The following is a 27,559-nucleotide window of genomic DNA, read 5'->3' as shown; positions in this document are numbered from 1 at the left end:
TTTATTTGAAAAGAATGTATCTTTATTGATGATTATATGTGTTAGTAAGGATCATTAATCAATAGCTGGTGCAAGGAATCAAACCGCTTTGGGAACACGCTACTGGAAGCCTATCAGTTCATCATTCTTGCTTTTGTCAATCTGGTAGCCAGAAAGCACCAAATCCTGATTTTGTCCAGGAAGAGGTTTGAATATTTTCATGTGAATATAACGGTCTTCACCTACTCGTACCTGAAAGGCATAAAAAAGAAAAAGAAGCTTCATTCATCTGGGTGTGTATCAACCCAGCAGTTGACTTCACCAAAACAATGTTTCGAGACCCAGGCCCACATTCTTAGACTCTGCTTCCAAAACCCACTGCCTTATTGCATGAGAGAAAGGGCAGGCTAAAGGCATGGCAAGGAGCACAGGTCTCAGGGTGATTTTACTGTATTTAAAAAAAATTTTTTTTTGACAGGCAGAGTGGACAGTGAGAGAAAGAGAGAGAAAGGTCTTCCTTCCGTTGGTTCACCCCTCAATGGCCGCTGCGGCCGGTGCACCGTGCTGATCCGAAGCCAGGAGCCAGGTGCTTCTCCTGGTCTCCCATGGGGTGCAGGGCCCAAGCACTTGGGCCATCCTCCACTGCCTTCCCGGGCCACAGCAGAGAGCTGGCCTGGAAGAGGGGCAACCAGGACAGAATCCGGTGCCTCGACCGGGACTAGAACCCAGGGTGCCGGCGCCGCAGGTGGAGGATTAGCCTACTGAGCCGCGGCGCCGGCCATTGTATTTTTTATTATAATCTGGCACAAAGGACAGTCCAAGATTGTGTTCTATTTTCACAAGATGTGCAGGGCAAGAGAACGAGTGACAGCCTATAATTTGATGACTCTGTTTTTCCGACTCTCAAATTGGAACACTCTCTGCCACATAGTTGGACACCAGAGAGGAACATCAGAACCGCCTTGGCAAATCCGGGGTGGATCAGGACCTACTTCACGCAGCCTTGCTGGTGGGAGGCAGAAGACCTCCGAGGAGCAGTGAAGTGAAAGGGTCTCGGTGGGAAGTCGTTGGCGGCAAAGCAGAAAGGGCGGATTAGGCATTTATCCAGAACCTGGAGAACTTACGGTAAAAATTTCTGGTTGGATTCTTCTTTGAGACAGAAGTTTTCATCTCCTAATATTTATCATGACTTGATGTTCTTTCTTTTCCTAATTTTAACAAATGTCATGCATGAAATGCTTACTATGGGCCATCACTAAGATGAACACTTTATGGTACCAAGTGTAGCCAATTAAAGCACCTATTTTGTGCTTGGAACATGCATCATCTTTGAAAATCTGTCCAGCAGCAGCAGTGAGTCGCTAAGCCTCAGACTCCCTCGCTCCAAATCCTGGTTCCGACCAGGGGACTTCAGAAAGTTTGGGGAAAACCAGAATTAACAGATAAGCTTATTTTGATGTGAAAAATTGAGAAATCCATGCATAGGATTTTCATAAATCACATTTTCCACAAAGATTTTGAAAACCCCTCACACACTTATATTCCCTTTTTAGTTAACTTCACCTCCTATAGGCTTCTTTTTCTCGTTAGTAACCCAAGATAAGTGATCACACCTATAGATGATCTGTGAGGATTAAATGAGATAGCACATGCCCAGCTCAGAGCTTTGGAACAGTGCTTGGTACATTGCAAGTGCTTATATATTTACTCCTCATCAGCAAGTTATTTATACCTGTTGTGCAGCTGAGGGATCCAAGATTCAGAGAAGAGGAGGGGCTTCATCGACAGGTGCTGACTAACAGAACAGTTCAAACAAGGGCTCAAACCCAGGGCTGCTGGAACATCAAAGCCTGTAGTCCTTCCATTCTCCCACCCCGCTTCTTGGCAGGAATCCAAGATCCAGAGAGACTGTCATGTCACTAGCAAGACCTTAAATCAGCACAGCGGCTCAGGGCAAAGGGACCAGCACCCAGACTGCCAGGTAGTAAAGGGGGTGCCTGAGGCCAGAGGCTACAATCCAACAGGAGAAGCTTGATAGCAGGAGGAAGGAAAGATGAGAGAGAGAGAGAGAGAGAGAGAGAGAGAAAGCACAGTTGGCTAAGACCAGGGCCGCAGGGCAGTCAGAGGAAGAGCTTTCTGGAATTCTTTTCTGATGAGTGTTTCACTAAATCGTCAGGGGGTTAATAATATGTGAAGCTTACGCATTTGGATTACTTTTACGTTATTAAACTGGTCCCAGTTGTGACGGGCTGTTTATTTGGACAGGATCAGTTTTACCTGGGAAATTATCTTTTCTCGCTGTGCAGAACAGCAAGTTATGAAGGGCGGAAAACACCGTGGTGGCTGTCCCACTACAGAGCAGGGTCTCAGTCACGAGTATCTCCGCAGGGAACAAGAGCTGACTGGGCCGGACTGAGCTGCAATCCGCATAACGTCCTCTCTCAGAGCCAGCTGGCTGCACTTGCTTTGTTTCTGTGCTGAAAACACTGCAAACTTTATCTGTTCTGTAGTTAATTGTTCAAGAGAAGAAAGACAAACTGTGCTCTCATCCAATGGATAAGTAAATACACCTGAATGCATGCTATTTTTATGATCATCTTTTTAATACGTTTTCTTTAAGATTTTATGTATTTATTTGAAAGAGCTACACAGAGAGAGGAGAAGGAGAGAGCGAGAGAGAGAGAGAGAGAGAGAGAGGAAGAGGAAGAGACAGAGAGAGAGGTCTTCCATCCTATGGTTCACTCCCCAATTGGCCGCAACAGCCGGAGCTGAGCCGATACGAAGCCAGGAGCCAGGAGCCTCCTCAGAGTCTCCCACGCGGGTGCAGGGGCCTGAGGACTTGGGACTTCTTCCACTGCTTTCCCGGGCCACAGCAGAGAGCTGGATCGGAAGTGGAGCCGCTGGGACTAGAACCGCTGCCCACATGCGATGCCAGCACCTCAGGCCAGGGTGTTAACCCACTATGCCACAGCGTCGGCCCCATCTTTTTATTACTTAAGAACAAAAATGGTTCTCAAGTACCTACAATGGACTTGTTGAATTGATCTCCTCTAAATAAAGTCAAAAGAATTTTCTTCAATTAGAATGGGTTGGTACATGACTTAATTTTTGATAGATCTATAAAATTATTTTTTAAATATATAAAGTTCTTCACTACTTTATCGCCAGAGTGCCACAGCTGAATCTACTTGAGTCCCCCCCCCAAAAAAAAAGTTAAATTACATTAATCAAAAATGTACTTGGACAAAAATGGGGGCAAGCAATCTGGTACAGCAGTTCAGGTGCACCTCACCATGTATCAGAGGGCCTGGCTGCTGGTCCCAGCTCCACTTTCAATCTCCGCTTCCTGCTAATGCGCACTCTGGGAGGCAGCAGGCAATGGCTCAAGTACTTCGGTCTCTGCTACTCAAGTAGGAGACCCACATCAAGTTCTCAGCTCCTGGCTTCAGCCTAGCCTCACACTGCCTCTTTCAGGCATTTGCCAAGTGACCCAACGGATAGAAGATCTCTTTGCTTCTGTCTGTATCTGCCTCTCCGTTTCTCTGTTTTTCAAATACATAAAAATTAAAGAGCACAAATAGTTTACACTGGGTCTGGTGCTGTGGCATAGTGGATAAAGCTGCTGCCTGAAGCGCTGGCATCCCACATGGGCACCAGTTCAAGTCCCAGCTGCTCTACTTCTGATACAGCTCCCTGCTAATGACCTGGGAAAGCAGTGAAAGATGGCCCAAGCCCCTGGGTCCCTGCACCCATGAAGGAGACCTGAATGAAGCTCCTGGCTCCTGGCTTCTGCCTGGCCGAGCCCAGGCTGTTGCAGCCATTTGGGGAGTGAGCCAGCAGATGGAAGATCTCTCTCTCTCTCTCTCTCTCTCCCTCTCCCTCTCCCTCTCCCTCTCCCTCTCCTTCTCTCTCTGTATAACTCTTTCAAATAAATAAGTCTTTTAAAAAATAAATTCACAAGAAAAATATAGTATAGATAGAATATTATCTGCCAAACTTGAGAGTCTACTACCTGGAAACTATCACAGTAGGCATCTTAGTTTTAGGACAATCAGAAGGAACAAACTATACGGTAGGGGAAATAGGGAACTGCACATCAAATTATAGATACAGTATTTTTTAGTGTTAAGGTGGATGCCAAATGCTAACCTTCACGTAGTAATTTATCCCAGCAACTACTTGAGTTTTGTACTCCACAGCTTCAAATTCTTCATAATTCTCATTTGTTTCTTCTTCAAGCTGTGTTTTAAACTTAAAAAGAGAAAAGAGGAAACAAATTACCAAAGTTGTATTGCGCTCCATTATGTGATTTTCAAACTTGGGGATCTCGTGCTCCTAAATGTCCTCAAAGATGGTACCGAGGTCCGTGAGCCATTGTTAGTATTTCAGCAGAAAACACCTATTTCAAGGCAACGTGGGTTAAACGGTCAAATGTTGTTGTATTAGGCTGCATACTACATACATGCTCAGTATAGCAAGGCAATCTAGTAACATTTTGACTGTTAAAGCTCTAACAGTTATGTATGCTTTCAGTTGCTAAAACACAGGACAGCATTACTTCCTACTAATTTTACATTTTTGGAAATAATTTCATACTTAAGTTGCAAAAATAGTATACTGAATTTTCTCATAGCATTCCTACAATAACAACCAAAACCAGGAACTTAACATGGCGTAGTATGACTATTAAGTAGTCTATCGGTCTTACTAGAATTTTACCAATTGTCCCCAGAATGTCCCTTTTCTGGTCCAGGATCCCATTGAGGAGCCTACGTCGCATTCAGTTGTCATGTCTCCTTCCTCTCCTCCACTCTGGGTTAATTCCTAGGTCTTTGCTGTTCATGACCTTCACACTTTTGAAGAACACTGGCCTGTTAATCCGCAGCATGTCGGTTTGGGTTTATTTGATCTTCTCTTGGGACAGCATGAGAGGTTTTTGGTTAGGACAGCAGCAAAGTGATACACTCGTAGTGTATTCTTACAGGATATACATGTCTGCCAACTTTCTCCATTGTAGAGTCACCACATCTTCTCCTGGGAATTTTTTTTTTATTTGACAGGTAGAGTTATAGAAATGAGAGAGAGAGAGAGAGACAGAGAGAAAGGTCTTCCTTCCGTTGGTTCACTCCCCAAATGGTCGCTAAGGCCGGCGCTGCGCCAGTCCAAAGCCAGGAGCCAGGTGCTTCCTCCTGGTCACCCATGCTGGTGCAGGAGCCCAAACACTTGGGCCATCCTCCACTGCCTTCCCGGACCACAGCAGAGAGCTGGACGGGAAGAGGAGCAACCGGGACTAGAACTGGCGCCCATATGGGATGCTGGCGCTGCAGGCAGAGGATTAACCAAGTGAGCCACAGCACCGGCCCCTCCTGGGAAATTAATGCAACTCCTGTGAGGAGAGAGGAGACACTCTCAGACTATGCAGCTGTCCTGTTCCGCGTCATACCGTCATTCATTGATGGTTGTTGTTTATATTTTTTCCTGTGGTGTTTGCTAAATGGTAACATTTTAAATTTTCTATAATTCCTTCTACATTGTTTTTTAAAATTTATTTTACTTATTTGAAAGAGTTACAGGGTGGGGGGAGGTCTTCCATCTGCTTGTTCACTCCCCAGATGGCTGCAACGGCCAGAGCTGAGCCAGTCCGAAGCCAGGAGCCAGGAGCTTCTTCCGGGTCTCCTACATGGAAGCAGAAGCCCAAGGACTTGGGCCATCCTCTGCTGCTTTCCCAGGCGGATTAGCAGAGAGCTGGAATGGAAGTGGAGCAGCCAGGACTTGAACTGGTGCCCATTTAGGATGCCAGCGCAGCAGGCTGGGGCTTTAGTTCACTGCGCTGGCCCCTAATTCCTTCTACATTTAATTGGAATTCTACCGGGCTGACACTGTGGCATAGTAGGTTAAGCCACCGCTTATAGTTCCAGCATCGCATAAGGGCACATAAGATGTAATGTATATGTGTATACTTATATATGTATTCGTATATGTGTATTAATATGACACATTATATCTATCATGTATGATATATTTGTATTCTTCTGATTAAAAATCTATCGAGATTCTAATCTACAGGATTCACTTAGCTCTGGTCTTTTCCTTCTTTGTAATTCCCTTCTCAAATACCAAGAAAAAGCCTGGCTCTCATTATTCACAATATATTGGCTTATTTCTTCAGATCCAGTCTATGGATAAAATAGGATCAGAATTGCTCATCTATGTCCCTGTGAAAAATACATCTATAACCCAGAGTGCAGGCTTGATGCACACTTCTTACAAAGAGCTTGTGGTTACACTGTATGCACCCAGACCATCCAGGATGATCTTCCCAGCTCAGAGCCTCAAATTACTTGCAGGCAAAGTCCCTTTGGCTGTGCAAGGTCACATGTCCACAGGGTGCAGGGATTAGGGTGTGCAGACCTTGGGAGGGTCGTCATTCCGTCCTCCACAAGAGGAGGTGCCCTTAGAGGCCAGCATTCCCAGACCGAGCAGGAGAAGGGAGCTATAGAGTCCCTTATGCAATTTGTAAACTTTAGTGAGTCCTTCCCAGCAGTGCACAGTTTGGGCACTGGAATTGTTTTCCACGACATATGCATCTGCAAACTCAGCGCCATTTTGAGGGGCCACTCTGTGGGCCACCACCCGTTTCTCTGGGAATAGATAGAAAGTGCGTGCCTAACTGAGATGGAAAATGCAGCTCCAGCGTGAGGAAAGGGAGAAGACAGATCGTGAGAACAAAACGGACGCGGGGCGAGGGAGTGTGGGTAAGATGCGGGGAGGCAGCGATGTGCGGAGAGAAGCCGAGTGAGCACAGGTTCCTGCGTCAGGCTCCCCCTCTGCAACCCATCCTGAGCTTCCCGAGGAGGTGGGGGGGCAGCCAGGCACCGGTGGTTAAGAGCTCACTGGAAAGGGTTAACCGCTACACTTTCTCAGAACTGATTAATTTCATCCTCATTTTGCAAATGATCCTGAGACTAAGAGGAGAGCATGAGTGCTTCAGTGGGAAAATCACCTGCATAATTATCTCGAAGCCCTTGCCTGATAACCTGTCTGGCCTATAATGTACCTTCTGGCTTTCAGTTTCTTGGTCATTGTTATTGTTAGTGTTTATCCCAAGTTTTTATTTTATTGTTTAGAAACACAGCCACATCTGTAACCTTTCCGCTACATGAGTGCAATCTACGAGTCCAGAATTTTCCATGAGAGGACTGGTGTTCTGGTTTATTTCCCCAGGTGCACTGGTGCCTGTCAGATTGCGCCTTGATTTCTGGTTCTCCAGGCTTGCAACTCACAGCCTCCTCCTCCCTCTTTCCCTTCAACCAGATTTCTGCTGGTGAACGCTGCACGCTGTGCAGTGAGACCACGGAGTGGTAAGATCTGAGCTAGGAGCTGGGCAAGGGGTAGAGGAGCTCACAATGAAACCTGACGTTTCAGAGGGTCGCGTGGTGCTAAGAGCGTCTCAGGATGGGCACTGGCAGGAGGAAGTCAGCTAGGAACGGTGGTTGGAGCCTGGCGGTGAACAGGCACACCTGGCACTCAATGCACTTGGCGTTCCCCTTTCTCGGTCTGTGTGCGTGTGGCTGGCTGAGGAGCCGGAGGGAACAGTGTGGGCTTGTCGTTTGGTCCACAGCCAGGAGAAGGAAACTACCAGGGAGAAGCACCTGGGAAAACCCACTTATCCCAGAGCTTTCGTTCAGGTCTTCCTGGTAAGTTGTTAGTCCCCTGGGCTCTGAGGATTTGAGCCACCTGGCACCCAACGCCCAGGCATTTCTCCTAATCACATCAATCTGCAGAAACCCGGGGGGCTGTGCATAATTTAAGAGAGAATGGACAGATGATAATGGTGGCATTGTGGAGAGGCCATATCTGGGGGGATTTTTACAGAAAAATGGAGAGTTTGGTAGGGCTGGTAAGATGGGACTTGTGGACATTTGTCATGTGACAGTGGTTTGAAGGAAGGGGACCCCAGGATGCAAGAAATGAAGTTCCCCGAGAGAGGAAGGGCTGGCTGAAGAGAGGGGGACAGAGCCTGAGACTGGGAGGAGAGACAGTAGGGGCATGTTCTTCCCAGAGCCCCGCACTCTCCTAAGAAGGGAGGCGTCCTCTTGGTGGGGGTGTGGGTAATGGGTGGGGCTGAACAACTGAGGGGAGAGGAGGCACAGGCCCACCTCTGGAGGACATCTGGAAAACATCCAACAGGGTTTCTGATAGCCCCAGGGGCCTGTAGTGGTTGCTTGGCACGAATCTGTAGATTTGTAATGGGGCGGGGTTTGCTGTGGCTCTGTGTCTTCCTTGAGCAGAGCAGAAGAAGCTGGAGAGGCAGTGCTGGCCGTGGGGGCCATCTCTGATGAGGATTGCAATGCCAGGAGTTCCCGGGTCCTGGGAGTCCCGGTGGAGGAGTGTGCAAACCATGTGTCATGGGGCCCAGTCTGGTGAGTGGGCCTCGGCATGTCCTGATGAAGACGGGAGCGTAAGTGCTCGAGGACTCCGGGGCAGCTGACAGCAGGTTTTTTTGGGTGTGGGGCAGTGGGAGAGGCAGCTGAGCTGTGGTTAAGAGAAGGCAACACCAATGTGTGGACGGGGTGACTGACAGCCACGACACGCTAGGCTCCAGGGTGTGCCCAGGATGGTATGTAGATACGATGTTTGTGCAGTGTCCTGGCCAACAAATCATGCTGTGTGTGTGTTTCCCAGGAATGGTATTCAGCAATCGGCTTTACGACCTGTCATGTGTGGGGGTGGGTGGGTGGGTGTGTGTGTGTGCGTGTGCGCATATGTGCGTGCTTGTATGTGTGTGTCATGGCCCTTACTTCTAAAAATAATGATTGCAATAACATTTCTTCACATAAACATACTCAGAATTCCCATCCAATGGATATCTGCGTAGGGTGTAAGATAATGGATCACCAATAAGGACGCTGAGGTCTTTGCTCTTTAGCCTACTCGTTTAATCAGCCGTCACTACACATACTATGGCTTTTCATGGCTGTGGTCCTCTTCCTTTTTTTTTTTTTTTTTAATCTCTCTTACCTCCAGTGCGTTTTGTAAATTTCCTAGAGGGCAGAGACCACGTTGTATTCCTGTTCCCCTCTGTAGCAATTCACACTGTATCGTTTACATCATTCACATTTTCAGAATGGAAAGGCCACTCACTGTTGCTTTCCTTAGGGAAGAGATAAGCAATGAGCTCAGCTAACACAGACAATCTCGGAAGAGGGGCTTCTTCCAAGTGCCCTCTGCACCCAAGTGCCTTTGTAGCCCTTAGTGCAGGGAACCAGCGCCACCCACCCAGCTTGTTTTCTACCGAATGGGGAAACTCTTTCCTTCTGCCCTCAAAAATATGCGCATCTCTCAACCCCAGACCCTGTGCTTGCCCTTCTTGCATTCCACTAGGGAGCTCCTACAGAAGGACAGAGAAAGTTGATAAACACCTGCTTTTCTAAGAACAGTTGCAGTGCAGAATTTCTTTTTTAAACTTATTTGAGAGAGAGAGAAAGGGAGCTCCCATCTGCGGGTTCACTCCCGAATGCCCACAATTTAGGAGGTGTGTGGGGGAGCCTAAGCTGGGGGCCTGGAACTCAGTCTGGATCCTGGACCTGGATTGCAGGAACTTAGCTTCTTGGGCTATCACCTGCTACTTCTCAGGGTCTGAACTAACAGGAAGCTGGAGTTAGGAACTGGAGCTGGGACTCAAAGGGGCCCTATTCAATGTCTTAAATGCCAAGTCAAATGCCCAGCCTCAAGCATACTTGCATTTTACCAAGTAACTAGAAAAACAGAAATGCATGCAGAAATCGACAGTAAAAACTACAAAGTAAAAGACTGGTGGTGGAGGTGTTCCTGGGATCCCGGCAATCACAGTGGGCACGTGATCACCAATGCCTTACCCATTTGCCTAGCACTATGTGGGGACCTACCCAGTTCTAGAACCTTGGAGAAAGAGCTGATTCCATTTCTAAGGATGCCTGCCCTATGGGGTTGTTTGTTGGGCAATAAATGATTTAATCAATGTTAAATTGCTTCCTAAACTAGGAAGCGCTCACTGGCTTTGCCTCTTATTTCCAGCACTTCATAGGAATTCCCCTGAGGACAGCTGAGAGCTAACTGGGAGTTCAGCATCCGGGGAGCTGAAGCACCGCATAGCAAGTCCTGAAAAGTAAGGAGATATGATAACGAACCACTAATGTCCTCTCTGGTCCACAACCTATGATTATGAACAAGCATGTAGGGCTGGCTCTGTGGCGTAGCGGGTAAAGCCGCTGCCTGTAGTGCCGGCATCCCATATGGGTGCCGGTTCAAGTTCCAGCTGCTCCACTTCTGATCCAGCTCCCTGTTAATGTGCCTGGGAAAGCAGTAGAAGATGGCCTAAGTGCTTGGGCCCCTGCACCCTCGTGGGAGACCTGGAAGAAGCTCCTGGCTCCTGGCTTTGGATCGGTGCAGCTCTGGCCATTGTGGCCAATTGGGAATTGAACCAGCAGATGGTAGACCTCTTTCTCTCTCTGCCTCTCCTTCTCTCTTTGTGTAACTCTGACCTTCAAATAGAATAAATAAATCTTTAAAAAAAAAAAAAGAAAAAGCATGTAATTGGATATCACTTTATATTCTGTTCAGATATCTTGACTTCCCCAAGCACACTGTAAATTTCCTGGAGGCAGGGGCATATCTTACGCCCTTCTGCAGCTTCTATAATAGTTAGCATGTAGGAGACACCCAAGAAATGCCTGTAGCAGGAAGCAAGTCGCTGGCGTGCTCTTCTCACATGGACTTGAATGTGAGGCTTGCGCTTGCGCAGACAGGACAAGTTGGCCGTGCTATCCCCCGTCAACCAGTTTCCCCTACCTCACCAGGCTTCTCCGTATTCTGCCGCTGTGTGGCAGGAAGGGCAAGAAGTCGAGAATCTGGGCGAAGGCTAGGTTCCTAACCAGGTGGTTCCTAACCTCTGAACCCTCATCTCATCGGCTGAAACTGGACATAACGCTTTCCTGCCCACCTCAGGGGTTAAGAAGATCGAATGAGAGATTGAGTGGAAGTCAAGGCTTTCAAAACGGCACAGCACCTCCCTGGGGTGAAGCAGCTCTTGCTAGTATCCAACTCTCGTTACAGCTGTCTGACAAAGTTGGAGCCTGAGGCAACACAGCAAGAAACACACATTCTAATCAGTTTTATAATTTAAGATGTGGCTCACAGGTAGGTGTTATTAATACAAGACCTTCTAGCTGCTGCTCCTTTTTTTTTTTTTTTTAATTATTCTTGCTAACCAGGTGACAGGCTTTTAAAAACCCATTAAAATCTCCTAGTCATCAATATTTCAAATCTCTATTTCCCCCTATCCCTCTGTAGCTCCAAATCCCTGGAAAGTCAGATGAATTTTTTCAGGATCAGGGCTGATAGCAGGCAAAAATTTGAAGAAAGCCGTTGTGATGTCTCACCTAGGCAAGCATTTTTATGCACATTATCTCACCTCGTCTGCACAGATTAAAAGGCGAGAGGTGTGGGCTTCATTTTACGAGTGGAATGAACACTTTTATTTTGACACCCTGGTTTTTAAAAGCCCCAGGTCCCACAGTCCTTGTAGGACAGCACGTATCTCCGGTCCTGCAGGCAAGGGAGTTCATAGTTAGCAGCTGCTGCATCCCCTGGGAGTCTGGCAAACATGCAGACCCTTAGGCCACCCGGACCTCCTCAATCAGAATCTCTTATCAAGACCTGCAGGTGACTCCTGTCCAGAACACTGATCTGATACAGGGACCCAAATGAAGTCAGTAATGGATCAGTATCTCCTCTAAGAAGAAACATCTTCAAGGCAGTTATTAAAAACAAACCAACAAAACTCTTGAAAATATTTAGCCCCAAAGAAGGAGTAGTAGAATCCCAAGCACCTGGCTCCTCAGAGACACAGCATCCCACCATTTCCACTCCCATCTTGTTTTCAAGCAGTGGATAGAAAGGGGTTTAAGAGAGAGAAAACAAGAGGGAATGATACAAGAAAATAAGGCAACAAAACTACAAACCTATATTAGCCACTTATATGTTTTTCTCCTTCATAAAATATGGACTATAACACATTTTTATTATTTAGGTGATTGACAGCTAATAAAATAGCACTTAGAAAAATGTGCCAGCTTGCTAAACACATTGAGTTCTGGTTTTCCCACAGTTAATTTGGCTGCTTAGAACTTGGCGGAGTCACCATAGATTGTGTCCCTTCTCTTCTACTCCAACCACCTTCTACTTACTACCCAACTAAAGCAACATCTCTGTGGGCAGACTGCAGGATGTAGGTAAGTGGATTGCCTTTACAATATGGTTCTTCCTCCAGAACATCTAAACAAAATCTCCCTGCAGAGCAAAGTTGACGTCATCAAATTGTTAACAAGCTTAGGCTTTCATTATGTGTTGGCTTCATGAGATTGGCAGAGGTTTTCTCAGAAACTGAATTAGTAATTCTAGAATCAGACATTGTAAGGCTTTAGAGATGACCCAGTACCAAGTCTGCCTTTGCAAACAGGAAGCAGAGACCCTGAGAAGGAACGTGACTTGCTCCAGGTCTCAAGTTCACAGACTTCAGGTTTACTCAAGGTCTCATCGGACAAGCTCAGTTTTCCAATTTTGGTGGTAAGAAAACTTGAACAAAACCACACATTTCCCCATGTTCTGGCTTTCCTATTCACCCACAGCCTTCCCACAGGGCCAACCTGTGGGACAAGACTGTGGGTCAAACTTTTTCCTGAAACGCAACAACTCACCTTGTTAACCATCTCCTGGATTTCTGGAGTGGCAGGTTTGGCGTCAGTTAAGCCTCCAGGTATCATTTTGGCTAATTGCTTCTCTGCCGAGCAGGTTGCTGGAACCCAAGTGTTCAGGTTAGGTGGAGTCTCAGGTTTTTAAAAGGTGTTCACAAGCTCCGCCTTTCCAGGAAGACCAAAGGAGGTCACGCGCTCATCTCTTCTACGAAGAAGCAAAGGAAAATGACTCGCTTCAGGGCAAGTCTGGCTGCGTCTTCAACAGAATATGGAAGTAGACTTTGGAAGAATGGGGGCGCTGGACTGGGATCAACAAAGATTTGTGCGCTGAAGTGGTACACAACCAGCACCCAAAGTCCCTGCATTCTCTTTGCCAATGGTTTCATCCTGTTGCGTAGTCAGAAGTATGAAATCTGAAACCACAGCCACAATTTCCCAATGTTAAGACCTCGCCTACAAAATTTTATCTTGAAAAAGGAATACTTGAGAAGAATGCAAGGCCGACTGGTTAGAATTGACCTGACTTTATACAGAAAGTAAAAGGATCTCCTTGGGTGACCTTGGCTGCATACTTTAGAAATGTTTAAATTACGGAAAAATACAAAGAATAACATAACAAGCATCTATATTTATGTCATTTAGAATGGAACCTTCTAGCACTTTGTGATGTTTATTTCTTCTTCTTCTTCTTCTTCTTCTTCTTCTTCTTCTTTTTGTAGATGCTTTTAAGAAATAAAATATTACAGGTGTGGAGGAAGCTTCGCAGTCTGGTGCAACCTTGCCCTCCAGAGGTAAATGACACTGGGAGTCTGGTGTTCTACTGGACCAGTTTTATACTCTCAGGTAGGTGTTATAAATTTTTTGCTTAAATTGTGTGCTAAATCTATATTCTATCTTATGCTCATTGTCTACTCAATATGATTTGGAGTCTCTCCAAGTTGAGGTGCAGATCGGTCCAGTTCATGTCCTTTAACTGCTGCATGCTGCTCTCCATTAGATCTGTTCATTCTAATTGTGATTCTCTGTCAGTGAAGATGTGGTTCTTTCTAATGTTTCACACTTACAGATGATATTACATATTCCCCCTTTTGTACATAAATGAGGGCTTCTGTGGGCAACTTATCTAGAAGCAAAATCACTATGCTGTTTCAATATTTACTTATGGTATTTTATTCAGTGTTGGAAATATGTAATCCATACACGTGTCAAAAATGCTCTACAGGAACCCACGGGCTTATAACAATAATGAAGTCTTCATTCATCCTCGCCTTGGCTGCCAGTCTATTCTACAAACTACCACTGCCTTCCTGTGTTTCCTTCAAAGACATAATCTATGACACATATACATAAATTATTAACTATGAACACCCACACAGAGCACAACAAGTTCTTGCAAAAATGGAATCAAAAGATAATGCCCATTTTCCATGAACTTTTGAAGACCTCTCATACACATATCTTTGTGTATATATACACATTTAAGCATACATATATATGTATATGTATATATGTATGTATATTTTTCTTGTATATAAATGGCACCCTACTACATAAACTCTTTTGATAAACTCTTTTCCCTAACAATGCATTTTAGAGATTTTTGTCTACTATTACACAGAGGGGTGCTTCATTCTTTTTTTTTTAACTTTTATTTAATAAATACAAATTTCCAAAGTACAACTTTTGGATTATAGCAGCTTTTCCCTCCATAACCTCCCTCTTACCCACAACCATTCCATCTCCCACTCCCTCTCCCATCCCATTCTTCATCAAGATTCATTTTCAATTATCTTTATATATAGAAGATCAACTTAGTATATACTAAGTAAAGATTTCAACAGTTTGCGGGTTGCTGCATTCTTTATGATACTGGGCAGGTGCTTGGCAAATCCCTGGAGATGGGTGTCTTGCTGGCTAATCCAGGGGATGCTGGGCAGGTGGCTCTCCATTCTGAATGCCTTCATGCCCTGTGTTGAGGAGAATAGCTAATGTGGATGGCAAGGTGCTCCCTCAAGAGGCCACAAAGTTGTCTGAATTCTGGCTCAGTGTTCAGAGACTGCTGGCTCTGACCACAGACAACCTGCCACAGTCACATCAGGTTCTGTTCATCTGTGTGTGGCCTTCCCAAGTCAAGACCTTTCATAGTCTGGCCCACAGCTTTTACTGAGGGCACAGTTTGTTTCCACGGCCTTGCTTACTTCCTAGTCCAGGACATCCATATCCAACATCCCTAGTGGTGGGGACTGGATAAGCAGCAAGTCTTCTGTACTTTCGTGTGCCTATGTCCTATTGCTCTTAGCTCTTCTCTCTTGATTCTCAAGAACTTTTTGAGAAGTAAACACTGTTTCCAAAGCAAATATTACTTTTGTCTTTTAATTGTTAAGTTGAATAGACACTTATTTTAAAAATACCTTTAAGATTAGTAGCACACTCAGCAATATAGGTGAGCGTTCAGGTGAAGAGAAGGCATTTGAGGAGCAACCAGGGGCTGGAGACTTCTCTCTGTCAGAGTCTGTCTGTCTCTGCTTTTCAAATAAATAAAATCAATAAACAGAAAGTCTTTGAAAGTGAAAGAGAGAAACACAAAGAGCTGTAGATGTCTCATTCCATTTGCGTGAAACTCTAGAAGAAACAAAATTACAGTGAGAAAAAGTGGATGAAGACGTTGTAGAGATGGGGGTGAGGGAAGGCGTAGGTGCAAAGGGGAAGGAGGAAGCCCGGGAGAGGTGGAACTGCTCCATCTCTGTATCGCGGCAGTGGTTATACCGCGGACACAGCCACTAAAACCCGTCAGCCCCGCCCCTGAGATGGGTGGGGAAGCAAGGCTGCCTTTGGAAAACTTCCGTATTCCGGATCTTGCTCTCATCCTGCGCCTTCTAACGTTCTCAGGAGACTCTGAACAACCTCCGCGTCTGCGCATTGCCTTGAATGGGTGAGGGCCCCATTTGGGGTGTGTGCTCATGGGGAGGACCCCGTCACTCCTCCGGGCTGTCCCGCAGTGAAGGGCAGAGCAGCAGGTGGGGCCGATGGAGGAAGGATCATGGCGACGGCTTACACCTTGATTCTTGGGTCAGCGAGGCCACTGAGCACTGTGAGCGCTACAGAAATGGTTTGTGCTTTAGGAGGATAAACTCGGAAGCAATGTGTAGGCAGGCGTAAACACCAGCCGACTGTTGGCTCCTGCTATGGGCTCAACACATTTCAGTGTACTTGGTCACGCAAGTGGGGGATGTCCCCCTCCTCCCGCCCGTATCACACACACTGACTGGGAGTCCTACAGTTCAGTTCAATTCTGATACTAAACAGAGTTAGCGTCAGACATCACGGGTTAAGGGCAGAATTCTACAGGACCTCTCCTTTGCCTCCTATATTCAGATGCCAATCATAAGTCCCAGGTTGTGCCCGGTAGGTACTTCTGACGGACTCGCTGTAATTGGGGTTCTCACAGCCCCTTCATTAGGCTGCATAATCTGCTAGGATGGCTCTAGGGCTCAGGGTTCCACATTTGCCAGTTTATTATTTAATAAAGGATGTAGATGGACAGCCAGGAAGAGGTGCACACTGGATTCTGGAAGGGTCCTGAGTTTAGGCTCTGGAAGGTCCCTGTCCTGTGGAGTTGGGGTTGGGGGCTCCACCTCCCAGCATGTAAATGTATTCACCAGCCCAGAAACGCCCCAAACCCCACAGTCCAGCGATTTTTATGGCAGTTTCATCACTAAGGTGGAATCCACTAGATCTCCCCCTTCCCAAAGGATGCCCGTGGGGTGGGGCTGAGAGTTCTAAGCTTTTCATCAAGGCTTGGTCTTTGTGTTGACCAGGCTGCCATCCAAGAGCCCACCAGGAGTTGCCTCATCCCAACAAAAGATACGCCTACCCTGAGACTATCCAAGGGATTGGAGGCTGGCTTTCTGGAACCAGGGTCAAAGACCAAACATCAGAACAAAGGATTCTGCCAGCATCCCTGATGCTCAGTGAATTATGAGGGCTTGGGGTCTTCATGCCAGGAACTAAAGATGAAGACCAATTTATATAGATATGACATATATACGTCATAACATCACAGCTGGACTGGAGGAGGAAATTCTGGAGAAAGACTGGTTGGGAAGTTGTCATTGGAACAACAAAAAGTTAAAGAGAACTTGACCCAAAGTTGTGACCAATGGCCTGGGGAGGAATGGGACAGCTATGACAATTTTATCAGTAATATAGTAGTGGGGAAAGGACAAGAAAAAGGAAGTTGAATGGCTGACAGACGTTTTCTGGGGGGTGACCCGGAATATAATTGTATTATTAGTAAAATTCAGGAATACAGGAGAAGAGCAGGCTTAAGCAAGGGAAGCAATGAGGAAAGTACAACAATATAATTGGCAAAAGAAAAACCGCCTCTCCCCTGCCAGGATAATGCTGGGGAGAGTGATCTTTGCAAAACAATGTAATCCAGGCCTTAGTACTGTAGTGTAGAAATGAGAAATAATGGACCTCGATATTCCAGTGGCCTTAGAGATAGAAATTTAATTTTAATCATATTTCATAAAAGCCTTGAGAAATAAAAAAATGCCACATTGGCTATTATCATTTTTGGTGAAGCTGAAGACAGGAGGTTGGAAAACATTAACAGACCACTGACCTTTGAGGTGCAAAGAATTAGAAGCAGTGATGTGTAGCAGACAAAGGTCTTGTTAGACTTGAATATATTTTATTTCAGTATATTGTCAACAATAACTTCAGTTCTGTACTGCTACTTTACTACGAAGTGCAAGGATTTTTCCCATAATAAATTTTGACTACTATCGAATATATTTTCTCAAATATGGTCTAGAACAGAATCTTTTAGTATCGTAAGTCATAATCTCTGAGAAGAAATTTCATTTTCTTGATGAAATATTTGGGAAATTTTCTGAAGAACTTTAATGGAATTAAGATTTAATCTGGGAAACTAGTTATTTTCTCATAAAATAATAGAGTTTTTCCCTTATAAAATGCCTAATTTGCACTTTCTATATTTTCTACGTGATTACAGATGTAGCAAATTATTACTTCTCAAATAAAATGTTTACATAATTGTGTGTTCACCTAAATGCAATTATAAAAACTGCTATCCCAAAAATGATTTGTTGGGAAAGCAGGGGAGTAAATAAATAAATCTTTAAGAAATGGTTTGCTCTCATAAACTTCCTCACTAATGTTGGGGTTCAGAAATGATACCCCAAAGTATGGAGCTTTGACATGCTGAATACTTGGAACTAAAAAACATTGAAAGGGACTCCAAAGTCATGCCTTTCTGGCCTTTTCCAGTCTTTCTCCTGCTCCTCTGTCTCACCCCAAGCAGGCCACCGAAGCGAAGAATTCCCCTTCTTCAAGCAGACCATAGGAATCAGAGCCCCTTTCCTCCAATGACAGCCATAAAACCTAGAAATTTACTCTAACCTTCCCTTGCCTTTCCTGCTTACCCTAAAGATATTCTCTAACCTACCATTTTTTTTTTAAATTCAAAGATTTGTTTTATTTGAGAGAATGCGAGAGAGAGAGAGAGAGAGAGAGAGAGAGAATCTTCTATCCATTGGTTCACTTCCTTAATGGCTGCATCAACCAAGCTTGGCCAGGCCGAAGCCAGGAGCCAGGAGCTTCTTCTGGGTCTCCCACATGGGTTTAGGGCCCCAAGCACTTGGGCCAACCTTCTCTGCTTTCCTAGGAACATTAGCAGGGAGCTGGATCGGAAGTGGAGCAGCTGGGACTTGAGCTGGTGCTCATATGGGATGCCAACGTTGCAGGTGGCAGCTTAACCTGCTATGCCCCCTGGCCTACCTTCTGTGGTAGTAGACCAGATGCCTCTCATTCTAGAGGGTCTAGAGGAGGAAGGAAAGCCACACAGAGGGGAATTGGAACAGAGAGACCTTGCAGGGTTTCCCCGCACAGCCTGTCACCATTAGGTCACATCCTTCCCAGCCAATGACATTTCTGTGTGGCTGCCCATTCTTCATTGACTGTAAGCACAAAAGTAGACACCTTTCCCTGGGTCTTTGGGTCTTCATTTCTGAAGCCTCCTGTATCATGTGAAAGAATAAAATAGATCTGCTAGTGCTTTTCCCCATTAACCTGTTGTCATAGGAGAGTCCGCATTAACTCTAGTACAGGGAGGAAAGATGTCACCCTTTTCCAGCCCTGCTACAGACCATTAGGATTTAGTTCCTCCCTTTACACTGTCTGGGTGTAAATTTTAAATGGCTCTCTGAAAAACGTTCAGTGTCAACATTTGTTTCTCTGTAGTGTGCCATAGAAAGCAGAGAATCAGCCAGTGGAGAAGCAAGGCACAGCTTCCCCTGAGACCGGCAGGGGAAGGAGACGGATGAGAACAGTGCAACAGGACACGTGAAAACCAACACGGAGGAGCAGCACGGCGAGAGGCGGGAGGCCAGGCAGCTGAGCTTCGTAGTCGGGATGCTGCTGCAGTGACTTGGGATTGAGGCTGCCAAGATCTGGACCAGAAAAAGACCCAGGAGGCACAGGCAGTCAAAGCCAAAATTAACTATTGGGATTGCATCAAATTGAGAAGTTTCTGTACTGCAAAAGAAACAGTCAGGAGAGTGAAGAGACAACCGACAGAATGGGAAAAAATATTTGCAAACTATGCAACAGATAAAGGGTTAATAACCAGAATCTACAAAGAGATCAAGAAACTCCACAAAAACAAAACCAACAACCCAGTTAAGAGATGGGCCAAGGACCTCAATAGACATTTTTCAAAAGAGGAAATCCAAATGGCCAACAGGCACATGAAAAAATGTTCAAGGTCATTAGCAATCAGGGAAATGCAAATCAAAACCACAATGAGGTTCCACCTCACCCCGGTTAGAATGGCTCACATACAGAAATCTACCAACAACAGATGCTGGCGAGGATGTGGGGAAAAAGGGACACTAACCCACTGTTGGTGGGAATGCAAACTGGTCAAGCCACTATGGAAGTCAGTCTGGAGATCCCTCAGAAACCTGAAGATAACCCTACCGTTCGACCCAGCCATCCCACTCCTTGGAATTTACCCAAAGGAATTTAAATTGGCAAACAAAAAAGCGGTCTGCAGCCTAATGTTTATTGCAGCTCAATTCACAATAGCTAAGACCTGGAACCAACCTAAATGCCCATCAATGGTAGACTGGATAAAGAAATTATGGGATATGTACTCTTTAGAATACTATACCGCAGTAAGAAACAACGAAATCCAGTCATTTGCAACAAAATGGAGGAATCTGGAACACATCATGCTGAGTGAAGTAAGCCAGTCCCAAAGGGACAAATACCATATGTTCTCCCTGATCGGTGACAACTGACTGAACACCAAAAAGGAAACCTGTTGAAGTGGAATGGACACTATGGGAAACGGTGACTTGATCAGCATAGCCCTGACTGTTAATGAACAACTTAATACATTATCCTTCTTAGTAGTTTTTTTGTCTGTTCTACTTAATATGACTGGTTTAATTATGTAATTAATACACAGTTATTCTTAAGTGTTGAAATTTAACTGAAATGTGATCCCTGTTAAACATAAGAGTAGGAATAAGAGAGGGAAGAGATATATAATTTGGGACATGCTCAAGCTGACTTGCCCCAAATGGTAGAGTTAGAAACATACCAGGGGACTCCAATTTAATCCCATCAAGGTGGCATGTACCAATGCCATCTCACTATTCCAAGTGATCAATTTCAGTTCACAATTGATCATAATGAAAGGACTAAGAGTCAAAGGGAGCACATAAACGAGTCTAGTACCTGCTAACACTAACCGATAGAATAAATAAAGGGGAGAGTGATCCAACATGGGAAGTGAGATACTCAGCAGACTCATAGAATGGCAGATGTCCTAAATAGCACTCTGGCCTCAGAATCAGCCCTAAAGGCATTCGGATCTGGCTGAAAAGCCCATGAGAGTATTTCAGGCATGGAAAGCCAAGACACTCTGGCCAAAGATCTCTGTGAGTGAGATCTCAGTGGAAAGAACAGGTCTTCAAAGAAGGAGGTACCTTTCTCTGAAGGGAGGAGAGAACCTCCACTTTGACTATGACCTTGTCTAAACAAGATAAGAGTCGGAGAACTCAGAGGGCTTCCATAGCCTTGGAAACTCATGACTGGAGCATAGGGAGATTACTGATGCCATAGACAGGAGTGTCAATTGGTAAAGTCAACAACAGGAGTCACTGTGCACTTACTCCTCATGTAGGATCTCTGTCCTTAATGTGCTGTACATTGAGATTTAATGCTATAACGAGTACTCAAACAATATATTTCACTTTGTGTTTCTATGGGGGTGCAAACTGTTGAAATCTTTACTTAATGCATACTAAACTGATCCTCTGTAAAAAAAAAAAAAAAAAAAGAAAGAAATTATCAGCTCCCAACTTGACTCTCACTGGGATTAAACATGACAATAGGTCTGATCTGATTTCATCATCATTTAAAAAAAATCATCTATTATTTTTCACTTTATGTTTCTGTGTGGGAGCAAACTGTTGAAATCCTTACTTAATGTATACTAAGCTGATCTTCTGTATATTAAGATAATCGAAAATGAATCTTGATGTGAATGGAAGGGGAGAGGGAGTGGGAAAGGGGAGGGTTGTGGGTGGGAGGGACGGTATGGGGGGGAAGCCATTGTAATCCATAAATCGTACTTTGGAAATTTGTATTCATTAAATAAAAGTTAAAAAAAATAAAAAATAAAAGTTAAAAAAAAATAAATGAAAAAAAAAATAAAATTATGACAAAAAAAAAAAAAAAAAAAAGATCTGGACCAGAGGCAGCGGCTTGGGCTGCGAGCCATGAGCCATTTGCTGTGTCTGGCTGGAGCTGTGGGGTGAAATCACCCTGCCCTGTGCTGACGCCTCCTCCCGCAGTCTCCTGCCCCGCTGCCCGGCTGCTCAATCCAGAGGGGAAAGCCGTGCTTTGCTTTCTTAAAATCGCCAAACCCAACCCATCAGAAAATTCTGCCTTTTCTTGCACAAAAAGTCTCATGTGTTCCTTGTTCTCCACACAGCAATCAGAGGGCTTTTTGCAAGTGCCAATTAAATGGTATTCAACTAATGGATAAATAAATTCCTCTGATATCTTCCCACTGACTTGAGGAAACAAATCCCGGACTCCTTACCACAGCCTGATGCACCTTGCGTGATTCAGTCTTTGCTTAACTCTACAACATCAAGCCATGATGTTTTCCCCTTGACGCATTCTGGGTGTGCCGGCCTCATTTGGTTCCACCGAGGCAGGCCAAGCTTTTCTGCACCTCGGACTCTGGACCCTTGATGCTTTGTGGGCTAGGAGTGCTCTTTCCATCTCCTCCAAGCCTTCGTATCCATCACATCTCAGTGGAAACGTCCTAGTCCAAGAGAAGAATTCTCCTGCGGCACCCCCCCCGCCCAAGTCTCTACTCACAGTAACCCTATTCACAACAGCTTCAACACCATTCACTACCTGTGCTTTTTGGGGTTATTTTTGTACTCTTTGTTGCTTAGAAAAAATGGCTGTATCCCTGGAGCCTGGGATGATGCTTGGCAGACGGTAGACAGTCAGTGTCTACTGAGTGAATAATTGGCTATTTACTTGTCTTTCTCCTCCATCAGGCTATAAGGAGCACTGGCTGTCTTCTTCCTCTCTGTTACCTTGTGCTTACCACTCCCTGGCTGCTGGATAAAGGCATGCTCCCAAACTCTCCATCCGGAATGGGTCATGTGGCTCCTCAACTTTATCTAGTGATGCAACCTGGGAACGGGATGTCTCGGGGTCCCTGGGAGAGAGCAGCGACAAGGAACAGAGGAACAGAGGAAACAGGAATGAGGCACTGGCTCCCACTCCTGCATTAACTGGAGCATCACTTCTTTTTCTTCTAAACAGTGATCCTATTTAAAAATTAGTCAAGGGGCAGACGGTTAGTCCAACAGCTAAGACGCACTGAAGCACCCAGCTGTGGCTCCTGACTTCAGCTTCCTGCCATGGCAGACCTGGGAGGCAGTGGTGAGGGTTCCAGGACTTGGATGCCTGCCAACCATGTGGGAGACCTGAATGGCATTCTTGGCTCCTGGCTTTGGCCTTGCCCTGCCTTGGCATATTTGAGGAGTGCCCCAGCAGGTGGGAGCTCTTTCTGTCTCTCTGCCTCTCAAAACAAACAAAACAAAAGGTTTTTTTTGTTGTTTTTTTGTTTGTTTGTTTGTTAAATTAGTTGTCTGGGGCCAGTGCTGTAGCACAGTAGGTTAAACCTCTGCCTGCGGTGCTTGCATCCCATATGGGCTCCAGTTTGTGTCCTGGCTGCTCCTCTTCCGATCCAGCTCTGCTATGGCCTGGGAAAGCAGTAGAAGATGGCTCAGGTCCTTGGGCCCCTGCACCCATGTGGGAGACCCGGAGGAAGAGCCTGGCTCCTGGCTTTGGATCGGCAAAGCTCTGGCCATTGTGGCCATTTGGGGAATAAACCAGCAGATGGAAGACCTCTCTCTCTGTCTCTGCCTCTTTCTATCTGTAAATCTGCCTCTCGAACAAATAAATAAAATCTTTTAAAAAAATGAGTTGTCTACATCTTTCCCTAATTTTTTTTTAAATAATCACAGATTGAAACTAGGCCCTTTTTACACATGAGGATGTTGAATGCAGGAGAGACAAAGTGTCTTGCTCATGGTCACATACAGTCATGGCAGAGCTGGGCTGGGGACCGAACCCCCTCAACACGTGGTGCTCTCAGGCCTGGCCAGTGTCTGACAATCGGCTGAGACGCAGTTCTGGCTTTGGGTGCACACTGTGAGAGCAGAAGGGTACTCAGCTCCCCTCATGGATCTTGGGGCACAGACAAGACCCTATGGGACTCCAAACGCCCTTTTGCCAATCAGTCAGCATTGGAGGCTGGGCCCTGCTGAGACAGTTCTGAGCTGCTACTCACATGAGCAGGTTCACGTGAGCTTGGTGGGAAGCTCCACCGCACCCCCACCATGAGTCAAGGTGGGCATGTCCAGGACATAATGGGCCGGTGCGTGGTGATTGCTGTCCCCACAGATGGGCTCTCACTGGGGAATTCTGAGGTGAGAATGAGCAGCAGCTCTCGTTGGATTGATATGTATGTTCAAATCTGGGTTGGCCTCAACTGGTGAGCAAAGTTTGCCTACAAGTCAGTCGTGTAGACCCTCTGAAATGCCGCTGTGTGGTGACCTCCAGGGCAGCCGTCAAAGCCCCCCCCCCCTTTTTTTTTGACAGGCAGAGTGGACAGTGAGAGAGAGAGAGACAGAGAGAAAGGTCTTCCTTTGCCGTTGGTTCACCCTCCAATGGCCACCACGGCCGGTGCGCTGCAGCCGGCGCACCGCGCTGATCCGATGGCAGGAGCCAGGTGCTTCTCCTGGTCTCCCATGGGGTGCAGGGCCCAAGCACTTGGGCCATCCTCCACTGCACTCCCTGGCCACAGCAGAGAGCTGGCCTGGAAGAGGGGCAACCGGGACAGAATCCGGCGCCCCGACTGGGACTAGAACCCGGTGTGCCGGCGCCGCAAGGTGGAGGATTAGCCTATTGAGCCACGGTGCCGGCCAAAGCCCTTTTAACTCGTGAGTCAGCTGTCTTGTCCAGGAAAAATCATAATTGGGTAATCTTATGGTTATTTACTGCTTAGCCCACCAGCTTTCCAATGGATCTATCTGCTCAGAGAGGAAGAGGAACACATGAAAAATGCCTCCTGGGGCTGGCGTTGGGGCACAGCAGGTTAAGCCACTATTTGTGATGCCAACAGCACAGATTGGAGCGCCAGTTCGAGTCCCAGCTACTTCCCTTCCAATCTAGCTCCCTGCTAACGCACCTGGGAAAGCAGCCAAGGATGGTCAAAGTGCTTGGGCCCCTACCATCCACTTGGGAGACCCAGAAGAACTTCTGGCTCCTGGCTTTGGCCTGGCCCAGTGCTGGCCATTGTGGCCATCTGAGGAGCAAACCAGTCGACAGAAGATCTCTGTCTCTTTGTCCCTCCCACCCTCTGTCACTCTACCTTTCAAATAAATAAAATGAGTCTTCAAAAATGCCTTTAATTACAGCACAGGAAGTGTCTGCACTGGGACCAACTCTGTCTGGAGAGCTGGAGAAAGAATCCGAGAAGAGGCACTTGGGGTGGGCCTTGGAGGAGCTTTTTAGCTCTTCTGTGATTCTCTGTTACTCAAATTTTTTTAAAAGAATTACAGCTTTACTGCAGTATAATTGACTTAAAATAAATTATATATTTAAAATGTTCAGTTGCATAACTCCTGACTTATATGTAAATGCAGACATACATAGATACCACAGTCATTCCCAAGTTTCTTCACTCCTTGTTGTAATCGCCAACTCCCCCTGCCCTGCCCTGGCCCGGGCTTCTCTACACCCTCCTTCCCCAAGGAAGCACTAATCTACTTACTATCATTAATCAAAAAGTTTACCATTTGAGAGGCACACACACACACACAGAGGGAGAGCGAATGACTCCATTCCGGGGGTTCACTCTGTAAATGCCCACAACAGCTGTAGCTGGAAACCGAGAGCTGGGAACTCTGTCCAGGTCTCCCACGTGGGAGGCAGGGACCCTAGTACTTGAGCCATCACCTGCTGCCTGCCAGGGTCTACACTGTTAGGAAAGAGGAGTCAGAAGCCAGAGTCTGGACTTGAACGCTGATGCGGGACACAGGTGTTAACTGGTGTCTTAACTGCCAGCCCAGGTGCCCGCTTCGCTCCGTGTTCTTTATATGAATGGCATCAAACAGTGTGGCCTCTCTTTGTGTGTGGCTTCTTTCACCTGACAGTTTTGAGGTTCGTCTATATTGTTGCAAGTATTAATACTATTGTTGAGTAGGATTTTGTTCAAGTGGTATCAGTATACCCCAGTGTATTTTTTCACCTGCTGATGAACATTTGGGTTGTTTTCAGTTTTTGGTTATTAAAGTAATGCTGTTATAAACGTTCCCAAACAAGTTTTTTTTTTAAGATTTATTTTATTTTTATTTTAAAGGCAGAGATAGACAGAGGTAGAGGCAGACACAGAGAGATCTTCCATCCACTGGTTCACTCCCCAGATGGCTGCAATGGCTGGGGCTGGGTCAGGCCAAAGCCAGGAGCCAGGAGGATTACAAAGCTCAGGCCCTCCCGGTCATCCTCAGAGCAGACCAGGGTCCTGCAGGGGACAGAGGAGCCAGCCTCTGAAGAGGGGCTGGGGCAGGTGTGGACTGAGGGCTCCAGTATCAGAGCTGTGACCAACGGGTGTCTGATCAGGCCCAGGCCTGCGCGGTGACTTTTGAAGAAGAGGAGGAGGAAGGCAAGGAGGGCTCCGTGGAGAGTAAGGGGCGTGCAGGTGTGCCAGCCGCTCTCCAGGGGTGTCTGCATGTTAGAAATACACACAAGAGCTTGCGAGGTGGTTGGTGGGTGGCTGCCTGTGGCCACTCGTAGGCATCCGGGGTCGGGGGCACTCCTGGGACTAGGATCTCTGCTCCAGCCAGTTTCTATACACAAGACCCCTGGACTCCAGTTTTATACAATCCCTCCACCCCCACATTCCCGCAGAGGTTTTCAAACGTACCTGGAGAGGCGCTGAAGGTTTCTCAGAGTTCCCCCGGCGGCCGGAGGTCAGAGGAAACGGGGAAGAGGAAAGAGCAGGTGGCCCCGGGGGCTCTGCCTCTGTCCTGCACTCCCACCACGTTGGCCCGGCCTCGCACAAACCGGCTGGGGGGAAGAGGAAAGCCTGCGTTTCCCAGAATTCCTGTAGAGGGCGCTCTCCGAGAATTTTCTCATCAGGCCCCTGCGGGTTGGAAACTGAAACCCCGTGACCAGGGTGTCTGCTGGCTTTCTGGCTTGGCAAAAGCAAAGTGTTTGTTTTGCCTTCAGAGGGCGGAGAGACTTGCAGCCGGGAAGGTGGTAGGAGGGCCAGGCTGGACTCCATGATGAGACCCGGCCCTGTGACCCCACAGCTGCAGGAATTTGGCAGAAGTCTCTGAATTCTGGGCCTACGGGGATGCTTGGTGAGGAGGGGCTTGATGCGCTCTGTCAGCGTTCCCTGCCTGGACTGACGTGGAGCAGAACGCGTACTGGAAGCCCTGAGGGTGAGCCCCGGGAGCAGAGCCAGCCCGTGGGGGCGGTGGAGGAGCAGGTGGCTCCAACCACTTCTGATTGGCTGGGCGTTCCTGGGTTCCCCCTTGGGTTACGCATGTTTTGGGATTCCAAGGGGAATTCTTTTCCTTCCTTTTAAAAAATTGAAGTATAGTTTATGTGTGGTAAAATGCGCAACTTTTAGGTGATCAGCTTAGTGCCTCATTTTTGCAGTTGTCCACCCATGCAATCAGTTGTAAATGTCTCCATCATTCCAGAAAATTCCCTCATGCCCCTTCTCATCCAGTGCCATCCACTCAACCACTAGTTTTGCCTGTTTTTATACTTCCTATAAGTGGAATCAGGTTGTGGTTTGGTTTCATTTACTCAGAATAATGTTTGAGATTCATCCGTGTTGTTAGATTTATCAGTACCCTGTTCTTTTTGTTATGTAGTATTCTTGTGTATGAATATAGCATGTTTGATTATTTAGCATCCTGTTGGGAGCATTGGATGTTTTGTTTGTTTTAGGTGATTTTGAATAAAACCACTGTGAAGTCGTTGCTCTTGGCCATATATCTGGGGATAGAAATTCTGGGACTTAGGGAAGGTGTGTGTTTAACATTGTTAGACATTGCCAAACAATTTCCAATAGGGTTGAGCCATTTTAAATGCCACCAACACAGAGCAGTTAAGATGCTGCTTGGGACACCTGCATCCCACATTGGGAGTGCCTGGGCTAGACTCCTGGGTTCACTTCCCATTCCAGTTCCCAGCTAATGCGC

At 46.4% G+C, this 27,559-nt stretch overlaps 1 protein-coding gene across 2 annotated transcripts; it reads right to left on the bottom strand.

Annotated features, from left to right (window-relative positions):
* Nucleotides 1–26,506, bottom strand: CSTA (cystatin A). Of its 2 annotated transcripts, XM_070072205.1 has the most exons (5): nucleotides 26,269–26,451; nucleotides 22,367–22,491; nucleotides 12,717–12,918; nucleotides 4,129–4,230; nucleotides 1–231 (listed from the first exon to the last, which is right to left on the bottom strand). In XM_070072205.1, the coding sequence occupies exons 3-5, from the start codon at nucleotides 12,780–12,782 to the stop codon at nucleotides 100–102; spliced, it is 300 nt and encodes a 99-aa protein (XP_069928306.1). In that variant the 5' UTR covers nucleotides 12,783–12,918; nucleotides 22,367–22,491; nucleotides 26,269–26,451; the 3' UTR covers nucleotides 1–99. The 2 variants fall into 2 exon arrangements, with proteins under 2 accessions (XP_069928306.1, XP_002716862.1); XM_002716816.5 differs by lacking the exon at nucleotides 22,367–22,491 and having other exon boundaries at nucleotides 26,269–26,506.
* Between the last annotated feature and the right edge of the window lie 1,053 nt (nucleotides 26,507–27,559).

The sequence above is a fragment of the Oryctolagus cuniculus genome, chromosome 4 (assembly GCF_964237555.1).
Source record: "Oryctolagus cuniculus chromosome 4, mOryCun1.1, whole genome shotgun sequence".
In the NCBI taxonomy this organism is placed as follows: Eukaryota; Metazoa; Chordata; class Mammalia; order Lagomorpha; family Leporidae; genus Oryctolagus; species Oryctolagus cuniculus.
This window is presented reverse-complemented; position numbering and strand designations above follow the sequence as displayed.